The 15847-nt window shown below is 39.3% G+C and overlaps 1 protein-coding gene and 1 long non-coding RNA gene across 2 annotated transcripts; one reads left to right on the top strand and one right to left on the bottom strand.

The window, feature by feature from the left end:
- Positions 1 to 8527: 8527 nt before the first annotated feature.
- LOC145786308 (uncharacterized) lies at positions 8528 to 11653 on the bottom strand. Its single transcript, XM_082597946.1, has 2 exons — positions 9355 to 11653; positions 8528 to 8544 (listed from the first exon to the last, which is right to left on the bottom strand). Exons 1-2 carry the CDS (start codon positions 11651 to 11653, stop codon positions 8528 to 8530), a joined length of 2316 nt encoding a protein of 771 aa, XP_082454072.1.
- A 1323-nt stretch (positions 11654 to 12976) lies between these two features.
- On the top strand, positions 12977 to 14898 carry LOC145786498 (uncharacterized). Its single transcript, XR_014291300.1, has 3 exons — positions 12977 to 13049; positions 13141 to 13209; positions 14841 to 14898. It is a non-coding gene; the product is annotated as an uncharacterized LOC145786498 (long non-coding RNA).
- Positions 14899 to 15847: the final 949 nt, after the last annotated feature.

The following is a 15847-nucleotide window of genomic DNA, read 5'->3' as shown; positions in this document are numbered from 1 at the left end:
TATTATATATGTGGCTATTGATACAAGGTAAATTGAGCTTGACCGTAGCTAGGTTTTTTTTCTCGCTAAGACTTTTCGGTCATTTGTCCGAAAAGACTTGAAAAAATTTGGTCATTTTCTATTTATTTCGGTCATTTTTTCTGATGAAAATATTTCCTTTCAAGTAGCTGAAACAAACCACAATTTGCACTTCCTGACTAGCAACAACATTACGTTTCGCTGAGAAACGTTGTCATGTTTTATCTGAGAAAAGAATTGACTATATATTTTTTGGACATTTTGACCGAATTGACTATATTTTTTTCGGACATTTTACTAAAAAATCGGTCAATGACCGATAAATGACCGAAAAAAACAACAACCCAGGACCGTAGTATGGTTTAACAGAATGAACTGTTTTGTTGATAGTTCAGAAAGGATCCAAGCAGATTATACAAGATACTGAACAATTAATTTTATAAAATAATAACAACATTTACATAGTTATCCACATCCACAGTGCAAACTATGCTCCTGGGCACTGTACAGTGTACATGACAACCCAAGCAACAAAATCCTCCACTTTTACATTGAATCAATGTTTGCAGATGTTAAATCAATGTAAAAATGGCGGATTTTGCTGTCTGGGGTTAGTGATAATTAATACGATGCTTTCAGTCATAATGTTCTGTGAAATAAAACATTTTCAAGCAAGTTTTGAATTCATTTAAATTTTCAGCTTCATTTACACAAATAGGCAAACAATTCCAGCAACTGGCAACAACAACTGGGAAGGTGCGATTTCCATATTGTGTCTTACCTGAAGGGTTGCATTAGAGCAATTGATGTTGAGAACGCAAAGTTCTGGCAGGTTTATATGTATAATGAAGCAAAGTGTCCAGTTAGTTTGGAGCAAAACTATGGAAAACTTACCTAATAGACATATTTTGAAGCAAATACGATAGCCTACAATACTGGAAGCCGGGTGCAACCTATTTCATCCCCTGAAGACTTTGTATCCCCATTTCGTACCCTGAAAAGATCGAGAGAAAAAATAGAACAAAGCCAGGGTCGCTGATCGGAGTTTCCGCAAACATTTCAAAAAGCCGAAGTCGCTGGCTGGAGTTGCCGCAAACATTTCAAAATTAACCAAACTTCACATTTTTTTTTCTCAAATCTGGACTGCAGTTTTATTATTGTTGTTTGGCTTACCCTAACTTTGTTTTCCTTCTTTCGCTATTCGAAAATGCGTTGTTTCAATGAAAACGTGAATCATGGGCCGTATTGCATGACAGCCCCTATGAATGACTTTTGCTCAATGTATCGTAGCCTACCGCCATAGGCGCCGACTCCAGGGGTGGCGCCCTCCCGTGAATTTAGCTCGGGGTGACTGCCCCCCCCGCAAATTATTTAAAAAAAAATCCTAAATCAAATGTTTCTAAGTTCAGATTTGTGTTAGTTTGACCTTCATTGCGGATCGATCTCAATTAAAAGATCTACTTGTTGCAACAAGAGCGCTGTGATAACAAAAGAAACAGAAGTACGGTAGCTGATAAATACCAGCATGGTGCCGTTGAAGCATAGTAACAATGACTGAAAAACGTTTTTCTTGATTTCTTCCGCTTTGTTTTTTCTTGGGAGTGTCAATAACGAGGTGCAGTTTGCTGTTGGCTCAGTTTAGTATCTACGCGTATTAAGAGCTAAAGTTCAAAGTGACTAGCATATAATTCGAAGTAGCTTACAGGCCTCGAAATTCGTTTTTGTTGACGGAGGACAAACGTGTCCGGTCGGAGCAGCTATCTCGGCGGACAAATTAAGTCTCACAGGCCACGGCGGACACACTAGTTTTAGCCGTCGATCGTCATGTTTAATCACTTTATCTTGATAAAAGTTCTTCGCCATTTCAGAACTATAACTACAGTTTTGGAAGGCTTTTTAAAAATTCAGTAGAGTCACTCTGAAAGGCTTTCATCAGACCAACAACTTGCGCTTGAAGAGTCAAAGCACGGTGTAGCTGGTGAATACGTCACATAACTGATTAACTTCTACCGAACGAGGTCGTGTGGCTTATTGCATCACAATGCTCTGGACAGGAGTCAGCAAATTTCTACACCTACGCTACTATTTTCTGCTGTACAAAGTTTCACAGGCTTTTTTCTTTAAGTTTATTTTTGCGTGTCATGTGAGCAAAAGTGAATTTTCCATGGGTCTTTTTTTTCTTACTGTAATACCCAAACTTAACAAGTTTTGTTGCATCTTGCTGTAATAGCCTACTCGTATAATCTAATTTAGTAACCAACCTTGCTGTATAATTATGACTCAATCAAAGGCAGACATTGTGATGTAAAACTTGAACTAAATTTTGCGTGATTAGTATAGAAGTACCTGTACTCCTATCGATTCTTAGCAAAGAATTCACCTTTGTTACGCTGATTCAATGTCATCAATCGTTGAAGCAATGTAAAAATCGAAAGTATTCCACCTTGAATGGAAGCTAAGGGATACAGTATTCACATTTTCTACATGCGTGCTAGAATGCGCTGGAAAATATATTATCGCAACAATTGTTCGTGCTATGCAATGACGATTTGTATCGCTAGTTCCTGTGTTATTTCTCGGCGGACAAATATGACCGATCCAGATGGTACTTCCGCGTACATCACATGCTGTGACGACGGACATGTCTGATGTCCGCCGTGAATTTCGAGACCAGAGCCTACATTATAAAACTTGGCGATATACAATGGCAGATAGACGCAAACAAACATCAATGCTGAGTCGCTGACAAACAAACATCAGCATTTTGAATGTAAGCAATCAGTCGGCTAGAAAGTTTGCCCCCCGGCAATTTTCAAAACCCGGCGCCTATGCCTACCGTAACATGAAAGAAGCAAGACAATGGGGCGCAATTGGAATTTTCTAGTTGTAGTAGCATTGGTAACACAACGTAGGCTAATGACAGTGTTTTATAGCTAAGCTATTTAAGCTACTTAATCAATAAATATGGCTACAATTAATATATACTACAAAACTTGCTCAATTCCAATCAAAACAACCAAGCAGAGCAAATTACATCAAATATTTATTACTTACTAAAACCTCTACAGCCTATTTCACCCGGATGCAACCTAGTTCGTACCATGAACAGTTCGGACCGTCAGTTCGTACCTTGAAAAGATCAAAAAAAAAAATTAAAAAAAGCCGACGTCGCTCATCGCAGTTTCCGCAATCATTTTAAAATTTTCCCCCTGAAAAGATCGAAAGATAAAATAGCTCAAAACCGAAGTCCGCTGATCGCAGTTTCCGCAAACATTTTTCCGCAGTTTCCGCTAACTCTAACCATAGAGTAATCTATGCTCTAACCCTAACTGATCGCAGTTTCCGCACATTGTTTTCCGCAGTTTCCGTTAACCCTTATTCTAACTATAGAGTAATCTACCGTCCCTACCCTAACCTTCGCTGATTGCAGTTTTCGCAAACATTTTTCCGCAGTTTTGCCGTCTCCGCTAACCGCAGTTTCCGCTAATCCTAACCTCTAGTTTGTTTCAAATTGTTTGGGGAAACTCCGATCAGCGACTTCGGCTTTGTGCTATTAAACTGCGATCAGCAACTTCGGCTTTTTTTAATTTTTTTTCTCGATCTTTTCAGGGTACGAACTGACTGTACGAATGGTTCAAGGTACGAACTAGGTTGCACCCATTTCACCCTAGGACAGTGTTCCATTGACTTGACTCTCCAAAACATCACATTTTTTCCGAAAAGTTCCAAACTAACATTAGACTCAAAATCTTATTATATTGATTTCAATGATAATCTAAAAGTTTCTCACACTTAAGGTTGCAGAAGCGACAAGAAGGCTTGAATAGATCATTAGTTTGGCATTTTTGCTTATCCAATCCTTTTGCCTTATCCATTTTCGAGCCAGAGCTCGTTAAAACTCTGTGGATATTCCAATTTGTTCTTTTTCATAATTGGTTCACCAGCACTTTCTGAATAACCAGGACTCAGGGTTGCAAGTCGATATTGAAAAAAGTAGGGGATAAATCGATATCGATAGTCAAACAAAAAAGCAGAGAAATATCCGATTTCGATAGCTTCCCAAAAAAGTAGAGAAATATCCGATTTCGATAGCCTTCCAAAAAAGTAGAGAAATATCCGATTTCAATAGACTCCCAAAAAGTAGAGAATAAAGAATAGGCTAATCGATATTACACGCAATTAAAAAAAATACAAATCAAGTATCTGATTTTATACTGCCTACCAGTGCTACCTTTCTGCTCAATCATGCATGACTTCAAACAAAATGCTTATTCTTTCAACTCCGCTTGATCGGTATTGTTCAATTATCGTTTTTCTCGCATGAGCGTCAAAATATGCTATGATATCTTTGTCCGTCGTATGTTATTAAGTAGAATTAAAGGTTTGAAAAAGTCGCAAAACAATCGAATAAAGAATATCGATTCACATAAAAAAAAGTAAAGAAAAACCATAAATGATATTGGCGGAAAAAAGAAAAGACTATGACGTAATCAATATTGAAAAAGTAGAGAATAGCGCTATCGAATAGCGATTTGGAACCGATACTTGCAACCCTGCCAGGACTAGACATCTGAATAGTTGGAAATAGCCTGTGAAGTGTGGACACATAAAGCCTAAGGCTAATTATGTTGAACAAAATACATTAATTAGAATGCCCTAATAAAAACCGCCTTCATATATATAGAAGTAGGGTAGGTGCGGGACCCATGGGACAGATTTTTTTATTTGTTAATAGCGACTCCAACATAAATACTACGTCGTCCATTTTTTCATAGTTTGTAGATCCACAGACTTACAAGTTATGATGTAAAAATTATTGAAATGTTATAATTAGTTATTGAGTTATTCAACATTTTATCAATGTTGTTGGTTGTCCCATGGGTCCCATACCTATGTGACCGATGGGACAGTGTTATGGGACCGATGGGACATATCCAAAATTGCACATAAGAAGTACAAAAAATGATTTTATGAACTAAAATTGGTTATATACATTAAAAGTGAAAAATCAACATGAAAAGTCAAGTTCCTTTGTCAATGTTCGTAAGCAATTGCAATATCCATGTATAGATTGTCTATACAGACGAAACAATCTCTGAGAAACGTAGAATGCCGCTTAGGCGTGTTGTCATATCAACTGGTTGTGGCAAGGATTATTTTTTCTTTATTTTTTTGAGAAATTGAGGCAACATCCTCATTGTTTGGAAAGACAAACTAAAATGCCTATTTAAAATGCCCTTGTCCCATCGGTCCCGCAATCAGCAAGTTTGGAAAATATTTTTCTGCTGTCCATGCTGTTGACATCTGAAACTCCATTAGTATCACAAACCTTGCTTCTTATATCACTGATTTAAAACAACTTTATTGTCAATCATTGTTATTTCTGATATTTTCCACAGATTTTTTTTAATCCTATAGCTACAAGTTATTTTAGTGTCTTATAATTAAGCCGTGGCCGAGTGGTTAGCGCGTTGGGCTCGCAGTCGAGAGCCTGCATGTTCGACTCCAGCCACCCGCACTTGCTGTTGTTTCTCTGGGCAAGAAACTTAACGATAATTGCCTCTACCTAGTGATCGATTTCGAGTAATGGGTAGTACCAAATTTAAGTCATCAGTAAAGTAGACAACCGGAAAATAGACATTGCCGTCGGCTGCAGCGTGGGTCAGGTGTATGTCGGAAGGCGTACACCGATGCATAGCGCTCAAGTCCGCTTTCCCGCAATGCAGGATAAAGATAAACAAACAAACAAACAATATTTTGCCGCCATTGTTTACACAGTTGAGCTAGATCCTACTCCTTTCACGTGCGCAACCTGAGATACATATTTCGTGTCCAAAATCAATATTGCCAAAAACTATTCACTAGAGGGCAAGACATCGCGCTGTCCCTTCGGTCCCCGTGTCCCATCGGTCCCGCACTTCCCCTACTCTGCCATAGAAAAAAATCACACATCAAAACATTAGACAGTTTGCTCAAAATATGGAAAAACCTAGAACATCACATAGGCCTAACTAAGGCAAAAGAGAAAATTGAATTGAGTCCTGTTTTTGTCATGAGTTACCAAGGGGGGTGGGGGGGACTTATATACCAGTCCCAGGTATACAAGTCCTCCCCAACCCCTTGGTAAGTCATGACAAAGACAGGACTCAATTCAATATTCTCTTTCACCTTAGTTATGTGGTGTTCTAGGCGTTACCTACCTTACCTACCAGTACGAACGGGTAGCCACTTTAAAGGTGCACTGCAACGAAAATACATAGCTTTTGTATTTGTACATCTTTCTGAAATAAAACGTTTTTCAACAATTTTTTTATTTTTTGTGTTACCATTAATTAAAAAACCTAAAAAAACGTTTTTTGAATTGAATGATTCTGATTGATATTTTGAAAATTCAACGTGGGGTCAGACAAGGCTGTGTGATGTCACCAGATCTGTTTAACTTGTATAGTGAAATGATTCTCAGAGAAATAGAAGGTATTGATGAGGGAGTTTTAGTGAACGGCATCTCATTAAACAATATTCGCTATGCTGATGACACTGTGCTCATAGCGACATCCCCGGATGGTTTACAAACACTAATTAACAAAACTTCAGACATCAGTGCAAAATATGGAATTGAAATTAATGACAAAAAAACAAAATGCATGACTATCTCCAAACAAAGTCCTGAACCCCACTTTGTACTTCACCAGGGAGGCAACACAATTGAACAAGTGTCTTCTTTCAACTATCTTGGTTCTCTCTTAACAGCGGACGCACGATGTAAGAAGGAGATACGAAGAAGAATAGGCCTAGCTAAAGACGCTTTTAATAGACTACGACCTATTCTATTGGATCGCAAGCTTTCTATTCTTCTGAAGGTGCGACTTCTCAAAGTGTTAGTGTGGTCTGTTCTCCAGTATGGTTGTGAAACATGGACCTTCAACACAGAAACTAGGCGTAACATTGAAGCAGCTGAAATGTGGTTTTACAGAAGAATGCTCAGGATTTCATATACGGATCACATCACAAATGCAGAAGTTTTGAACCAAGTACATCAAGATAAGGAACTATTGAACAACATAACTCAAAGGCAACTCAAATTTCTCGGTCACATTATCAGAAAGGAAGATTTCGAAAATCTCTGTCTTAGCGGCCGCCTTCTCGGGAAACGTGCTCGTGGCAGACAAAGAACAACATTTATATCCAATTTCAATACATCAATCAGCCAACCAAGAACACTTTGGGACACTGCGCGACAAAGGGAACACTGGAGAAATTTACGAACTGAGCATCTAGTTCATCAAAGGCCGCATCGGCTATGATACTGTTGATGATGATGATGATTCTGATTGGTCAAAATTTTTGACGACGTCATTGGCTGGCAAAGCGGCATCCAAGGTCTATTGTTTTGCGTACAAACACAAGGAACAAATCGCGTAGGCTACCGAAACAGCGAACAATTTTGTGCTAAGGGAGTTTTTACACCCTTAAAATGGTGGCTACTTGTATGGCTCCCGGTTGTACTAACCGGGAAATCGTCAAATCTTTCATCGTTTACCTCTGAATAATGACGACAAGCTGAAGAAATGGATCTCAGCGATGAAACTCAAAAACCCACCTGTAAACAAGCACTGCCGTGTGTGCACCAATCATTTTCTGGCCAGCGATTACCAACGCGATCTACAGGCAGAGCTACAAGGCACCAAGTCCAAACACCTGCTCATCCCTGAAGCTGTTTCTTCTGTTTTTGATTTTTCAAGATAGGCTATGTGAAAGCCACTGTCAATACAGTACAGTACCCACAAAACTCGATCGACCTAGGTACAGGTCTGTGAGTACGATCGGGCGTTTGGATCGAATAGCAAAGCGAGAAAACACCAAGACTTTGAAACAGGTCTGTAGGACAGTAAAACATTGGCAGGGTAGGCAAAGGCATATTAGGCAACTCTGAATACATAGGCTACTTTTAGTTGATGTAAACCACTTGGTTCAAGCAAATTATTTTCCTGCATTTTTTTCAATGCAAATTTTCCATCCGACTGCTGTCTGAACTGGTGTTGTCAGAGCACGAATCAGAATGATGTTCTTCGCTGTCAAGTCGCCGTCTTTTAGGTTCAAAGAGAAATCCTTGTCTTGTTTCAGACATCTTGTTTATGCTCAATATACAATGACCTATGCGACGTTTCTAAGGCAAATGCATGAAGCTGTTTACTTGGTTGCCAGCCGATGACGTCACAAGACACATAGCGCCATCTGGTGGCCGATTTTTATTTGGTTATATCTCCCAAACAAAAAGGCATATCAAAAAAAATTTTTGAAAAATATAATACTTAAACACTAAAGAATCACCAAAAAAATTTTAATTTTTCATTTCAGGTCCCCTTTAACAAGTCGAAATTCTGCCACTGAAATTGACTAGGATGAAACCGCCAACCAATCATAAGCTACGTTTTCTGTGACGTCAAAAGCGCGAAACCCCAAATTGAAAACGCGCGAAAACCCGAAAATTTCCGAAATTGACTCATCATTAGTCGTTATCTCCGCCTGCGGCAGATTGCGCATCAACATGGCTTATTTGTTTCCAAGAGTGGCGATTTTGAGCCAACTCGCCCAGTGTCGTCAAGTGGAGTCCGGTCCATGATTGAATGTTGTCTTGCCATCGTTTTGGTTGTCTGCCACGTTTTCTTTTTCCTTCTACTTTGCCTTCTGTGCAAAGTTTGCTGATTCCGAATTGTGATCTTTTAGTGTGGCCGAACAGTTTTAAAACGTTTGATTTTATTATTGCTGCAATTGGATGTAGTTTTGTCATAGTTAAAAGATCTTCTATTTTTATGTGATCAAGTAACCTTTTGTTGGTCATGCTTCTCATGATGTGATTTTGGAAGGTAGTGAGTTTTTTCATTGTTGATGATGTCCAATTTACGCATTCTAGACCGTACAGCACGACTGGTAAAACGTAGGTGTTGAAAATTTTTGCTTTCAGTCTGATTGGGAGTCTATCGGATGTTAGAATCTTTTTGTTCTTTTCAAATGCTGCCCAGCCTAAGCCAATTCGGTGTTGCACTGCAGTCTTTCCATCGTTGGTTGCGGATAGTCGGTGGCCAAGATATATGAATTCTGGTACTTGTTCTATTTGTTTTCCATAGAGAGTGAGATTGAGTGTGTTGTTAGTTTTGTCGGTTGTCATACATTTGGTTTTGGACACATTTATTTGGAGGCCGAATTTAGCAGCATTTTTTGACAGAGCATCTAGGTATTCCTGCATTTTCAGTTTAGAATTATTCAAAATGGCCATATCGTCTGCGTAGCTTAAGTTGGATATTACATGACCGCCGATGGTGAATCCAGTTGTACACTTATTTTCTGTTTCTGAGATTATTGCAGCCGCTACGATGCAAAACAGGATAGCAGACAAGACATCTCCTTGCTTAACACCTTTTATAATATCAATTCGTCTGGTTGTTCCGATGTCTGTTTTGATTAGTGCTTTAGAATCGTCGTACGTTGCTTTCAAGAGGTTGATGTATTTTTTGTTGATGGAAGTTTTATCCAGAAGTCGCCAAAGGTAGGGTAATTTAACACTGTCAAACGCTTTTTTGAAGTCAATGAAGGTGATATGAACGGGATTGTTGAATTCAATAGACTTTTCTATGATTTGTTCCAGCGCTAAGATTTGCTCGATTGTTCCTCTTCCTGGTTGGTAGGCTGCTTGTGTAGGGGGGAGGGATGCATATAGGTCATTTTTTACGCGTGCCGCAATGATAGTGATAAAGAGTTTGTATACATGACTGAGTAGACTTATTGGACGGTAGTTGCTGCAGTCGAGTCTATTGCCTTTCTTGTAGATTACAATTATTAGAGCTTCTTTAAAATTGCTGGGTATCTTTTTCGTTGTTAAGATAGAATTGAAGAGATGAAGCAGTGCTGTGATTAGAGGTTCGCCTCCTGCTTTGAGGTATTCCGAGTAAATGCCGTCTATACCGGGAGATTTGTCATACTTTAAGTTGCTTATAGCATTAGATATTTCGCTTCTTAAAATAGATGGGATTTCGTCAGAGGCAGAGTCATCGATGAGTATCTGTTGCGGATTGTCGTGATAGAGTTCTTCATAGAATTTTGCCCATCGTTCGAGGATACAGCTTTTGCTCGTGAGGATGTTTCCTTTTGCATCTTTAATTCCCCAACTGATGTTTTTAGGTTTTGCTTTAAGTTTCTTTATGGCAGCATAATAGATTTTGTGTGGAGGTAAGGTGTTGAGTTCATCGATTTTATCTTCTAATTGCTTCATTTGGTCTTTTTTCACGAGCTTCTTCGACTCAGATTTAGCGATTTTATATTGAGTAGATGAGGATCCATGTTGTTTTCTAATTTTGTGTTTAGATTGGATGGCTTTTTTAGTTTGTTGCGACATCCAGTTCGGTTGGTCTTGGTGCATATATCTGGGAAGAACAACTTCTGATTCTTCCCGTAGCCCTGCGGTTATAGCTTCTTGTATGGACTCTGGGTCTGTCATTTGCTGTAAGGTGGCATATCTGTTTTGTAAATTTACTTGGAAGTGTTCAGCGACTTCTTGTTGTTTCATAAGGTGGGGTCTTTGGATTGGTTTCCGCTTCTGCTTCTGAGGCCATGAGAAACTTATTCTAAATTTTGTACGTATCATTCTGTGGTCTGATATGTCAGGAGTGTTCAAGGTAGAGCTGTTCAGGACGTTTAGTCTAGAAGACGAGGTGCGTGATAGGATAAAGTCTATTTGGTTTTTTGTCTTCCCATCAGGAGAGGTCCAAGTAAACAACATTTTCTTTTTCTTTTGGAACCATGTGTTAGTGACTTGGAGGTTGTTTTTTACGCAGAACTGGCCCAGTAGTTCGCCTCTTGTATTTGCGGTCGCCAGAGTGTGTTTTCCAATTGATGACGGGAATGTTTTATGTAGTTGACCTAGTTTGCAGTTGAAGTCTCCCATAATGAAGAGGTGATCTCTTTTTGGTACGTTGTCAATGATAGCTTGGATTTTGTCATATAGTTCTTGGACTTCCTCATCGTGGTGGGAGGAGGTAGGGAAATAGCACTGTATGAGAACTAGTTTTGAGAATTTTCCTTGAAGACGTAACACAGCAAGTCTGTCAGAAATAGGTTGGTATCCTTCCACAAAGGGAGCATAGGATTTGTGTACCAGGAAGCCGACTCCGTTAGATCGAGAGGTTTCATTACTTGATAGGAACAGTTTGTGATTAGAAGTGTTATGAGTTGTAATTTGGCTTTTCATGACTTTGGTTTCAGCTAGGCCGACCACATCCCAATTCACATTTTCGAGCTCATGGAACATTGTTTCAAGTGCGTGACTGTTTAAGTCATTGATTGTCCTTGGGTTGTATGTGCATAGGTTGAAAATTTGTTTATTTTTCTTCTTGTTTCCTCTGTTCACTTGTCTTACATCAGTCCGAGGCTGCTGATGCAAACCCCTGGTCGTAACTGTCACATCAGTCCGGGGCTGCTGATGTGCCCTCCTGGTCGACATGCGAGGATCCGGAGGTAGCCTCCTCTTAGTGGCGATACTAGTGGTTGACATATTATTCCATGTGATTTCACGAGCCGTACTGCTTCCATGCTGGCTCATGGCAGGTTGGAAGAGAGTGGTTTGATTTTGTGACACCATCACTAGGAGATAGTCTTACTGGACTAGAGGGCTCTCCTGCCCTGGTCGAGGGACTACGTTTTGTCTGGCCTCTACCTTTCGACCAACCTGGCATGGGTGACCCTACCAGGAGCAGATGCTCCTGCCAGTACAGCTCTAGAGGTCATCGAGGCACTGAAACTCTCTCACCGCGTTAAGGTAGTAGTCCAAGAGAAATTGACTAACTTGAGTCAAATCAATTTATTGTGTTTCAAGTCAAGTCAATTTATTTTGTTTCATTTGCGTTCTAGAAGTAGCCTAGATTACGTCATGAATGAAACTCAGGTAAGGAGTTTAGTCACTTAGATGTTAACAGGATATATTTTAACAGAAAGTGGTGATGTAGAATTAAATTACATTATGCAGTTTGCTCAACTTAACTGCCATAAATGTTCCTTTGCCAATAGAGTAGTCGACACTTGGAATAATTTACCATATGCTGTAGTCAATACTAGACCATAATTTAGCATACGGTACTTGTTTTGTCAGCTATATGGCGTGCGGTTGCACTGTGTTTAGTTGCTAGCGCGCATACAATTATTATTGTTTTAGTGGTTCACTTCTATGGAAGATGGCATGAAATCTATTGAAGAATATGCAGGGAAAACAGCAACAGAACTTGTTGTTGCACAGAAACATACATATGGTATGAATGCACAGAAACTACTAAGTTCATACTGAATTTTAGAGGTTTATTTTTTTACAAATATTATAGGGTCCACGGTCCATGTACTAACTTGCGACCATCGATGTAATTGTGTCCATTTACAAATCATTTGATATGCATCTTGACTCAACAAGAAGTGCTTTCAACAGGATTCGAGCGTTGCTGCTGTCACCACATTACGCATAGGCAATATAGTACCACAAGTTTTTTGCTGATTGTTTTATCAAATGGATTGCGCAGCATCCACTAGGTTCTTCTGAACGCAGAGTTGTCCTTTTGATGCGTTGCTCAAGCGCACATACGCCGAGAGTCCGATAGCAACGCTTGGTCTTGAGTCGGAAACTTAACCACTGAGCTAATGGGATGGACAGGGTTTTGTGGCCATGTCACCTTTTCCTGTTCATTAACATACCGGCACAGGTGGTACTAGTGTATTGACTACTGTATTGCAACTAATAGCATCTTTTTCATTCTGGACACATTAATGACAAAAAATAATTTGATATGATATTTAAAAAATAACTATCGGGTGCATTGATATGCAACATTTTTATAATGGTAATTGTTTAACATGCCAAACACATTGCTAAAATTATTGCAGAAATGTCAAATAGCAAAATTTATTGGCGAGAGGATACACCATACATTAAGTTGGAATATGTCCAGTTCAAATGTCGACCAAAAGAAGCTGAATTACAGCAAAGAACTCAGGTATATACCATACCGTTGCATGTACATAGTGTCTCACGCTTTCATTACTTCAAGTATATGAAATCAACTTATCCTATGGTTTTCATAACAGGTCATGGTGACAAATCAGTGCAATGCCAAAGTTAAACTTCTGAAAATTGCTGAATTTCCTGAATATAAGGTAACTTATTAGTATAAGGTAATATTATTATATATTATAAGGTAACTTCCAATCCGCCTTGAGCCAGCATGGAAGGGATGCAACCTAGTTCGTACTCTGAACAGTTCGTACCCCCAGTTCGTACCCTGAAAAAATCGATAAAAAAAATAAAAAAAGCGGAAGTCGCTGATCGCAGTTTCCGCTAACCCTCGCTCATCATAGTTTCCGCAGTTTCTGCTAACCCTAACCATAGAGTAATCTATGCTCACCCTAATCCTCGCAGTTTCCGCTAACCCCAACTATAGAGTAATCTATGCTCTAACCCTCGCTAATCGCAGTTTCCGCAAACATTTTCCGCAGTTTCCGCTAACCTTTACCCTAACACTAACCATAGAGTAATCTATGCTCTAACCCTCGCTAATCGCAGTTTTTGCAAACATTTTTCCGCAGTTTCTGCTAACCCTAACCATAGAGTAATCTATGCTCTAACCCTCGCTCATCGCAGTTTTCGCAAACATGTTTCCGCTTACCCTAACTCTAACTATAGAGTAATCTATGCTCTAACCCTCGTTGATCGCAGTTTCCGCAAACATTTTTCCGCAGTTTCCGCTAACCCTAAGTCTAACTATAGAGTAATCTATGCTCTAACCCTCGCTGATCGCAGTTTCCGCAAACATTATTCCGCAGTTTCCGCTAACCGCAGTTTCCGCTAACCTTAACTCTAACTATACAGTAATCTATGCCCTAACCCTCGCTGATCGCAGTTTCCGCAAACATTTTTCTGCAGTTTCCGCTAACCCTTACCCTAACTCTAAACATAGAGTAATCTATGCTCTAACCCTCGCTGATTGCAGTTTCCGCAAACATTTTTCCGTAGTTTCCGCTAACCCTTACCCTAACTCTAAACATAGAGTAATCTATGCTCTAACCCTCGCTGATTGCAGTTTCCGCAAACATTTTTCCGCAGTTTCCGCTAACCTTTACCCTAACCATAGAGTGGGCTAATCTATGCTCTAACTCTAACCATAGAGTGGGCTAATCTATGCTCTAACCCTCGCTGATCGCAGTTTCCGCAAACATTATTCCGCAGTTTCCGCTTACCCTAACTCTGACCATTGAGTAATCTATGCTCTCTAACCCTAATGCCCTCAACCTTGCTGATCGCAGTTTCCGCTAACCCTAACCCTCGAGTTTGTTTGCGGAAACTCCGATCAACGACTTCGGCTTTGTGCTATTAAACTGCAATCAGCGATTTTGGCTTTTTTTTATTTTTTCTCCCGATCTTTTCAGGGTACGAACTGAGGGTACGAACTGTTCAGGGTACGAACTAGGTTGCACCCACCCATGTTGATGCGCAATCTGCTGCAAGCGGAGATAGCGAATGATTATTAATACTATTGTGTGACTTTACAAGTAGGCTATCTTCACATTCTTTCATTTCTTGTATCATTATACAGCATCTTCAATTTCATTCTTCAACCTAAACACTAAATGATGTTGGTTGACTTCAATCAAACCGCCACTATAACATGGTACCCTACTTTGCCGCAGCTTAAATGATGATGTTCTAGCAGCACAAAAGAAAGATTTTTGTTTTTTTAATTTTACGATTCAGTTTTTTTAGTGTGCTCCACCTCCTTTGCTTTTTTAAGGTGTCCAAGTCCACACAAACTTCCACAACCAAAAGGGACATAAACAAACAACTCCGAGTGGCTTTAAAAACAAACAAAGCAAGTTCAAGTACGACTGGATGTTGTATCACCTTTCCTAAAGTAGATGTACACAACCATCACTGTCAGGTGAATGTCTACAGTAAGGTTAAAGAGCATATTAAAAAGGTTAAAAAGATATTGTGTCATTATAAATGTTCTATGTGATTTTCAGAACTCTACAGAAGTAAAAGAAAGTGATGATACTGAAAGTGAAAGTCATGCACTAGTACAGGTTTGTGATGTTGCAGTTGCAATATACTAGGGTCCAACAAGACCTTCAACAGTTCACCAACCAATTTTCAACTATTTTACTGTTTCCAACTTCACACAATTAGTATTGCAGAACTTGAAAATAGCAAGTAAAAGGTAGCTAAAAGTTGCAGTCTGACTGACCAGGAGCTTTTATCAGAATAAAATAAGCCTAAATGTGGTGAAGTACTTATAGTACGGTACAAGGAAAGAAGAAAAACTGGAGCTTCGAACTATCAGCTACCTTCTACTCGCTAAACTCAGATTTGTTACATGTCTGCAGTATTTACATTTTTTCACGGTAATCTTATGCTACAGCATAAATGCTTTGATTGCTCATGGCAAAAAATGGGTAATGAAGATTTGTTCACTCGAAGCAGAAAAAACTACAAAATATTTAGCAATTGGTAGTAATTGGGGCAGCTGATTCTAAAGTGGCCCAAGTCTAAACAGTGATTATGAGATAATTGAGTTTAGAGACTCATGCTGTGGTAGACGTTGTCGCTGAAGGTTTGCAATCTTTATTAATCTTCATTAGGGCATACAACCTTTATTAAAATAAACATTGCAAACCTTCAGTGGCATGGGTCTTTGAACTTGATGATCTCAAATCCACTTTTTTAACTTGGGCCACTTTAGCATCAGCTGTCCCACCATGAGTTCATATATAACAAAATTGGTGTGAACAATCTTGTCAA

This window comes from Aplidium turbinatum, chromosome 17 (genome assembly GCF_918807975.1).
Source record: "Aplidium turbinatum chromosome 17, kaAplTurb1.1, whole genome shotgun sequence".
In the NCBI taxonomy this organism is placed as follows: Eukaryota; Metazoa; Chordata; class Ascidiacea; order Aplousobranchia; family Polyclinidae; genus Aplidium; species Aplidium turbinatum.
The sequence above is the reverse complement of the archived record's forward strand: the minus strand, read 5'-3'. Positions and strand labels throughout refer to the sequence as shown.

Coding starts and splice junctions, on each gene's coding strand:
- LOC145786308 (XM_082597946.1), bottom strand. CDS start 11,653: ATGGTGTCACAAAATCAAACCACTCTCTTCCAACCTGCCATGAGCCAG.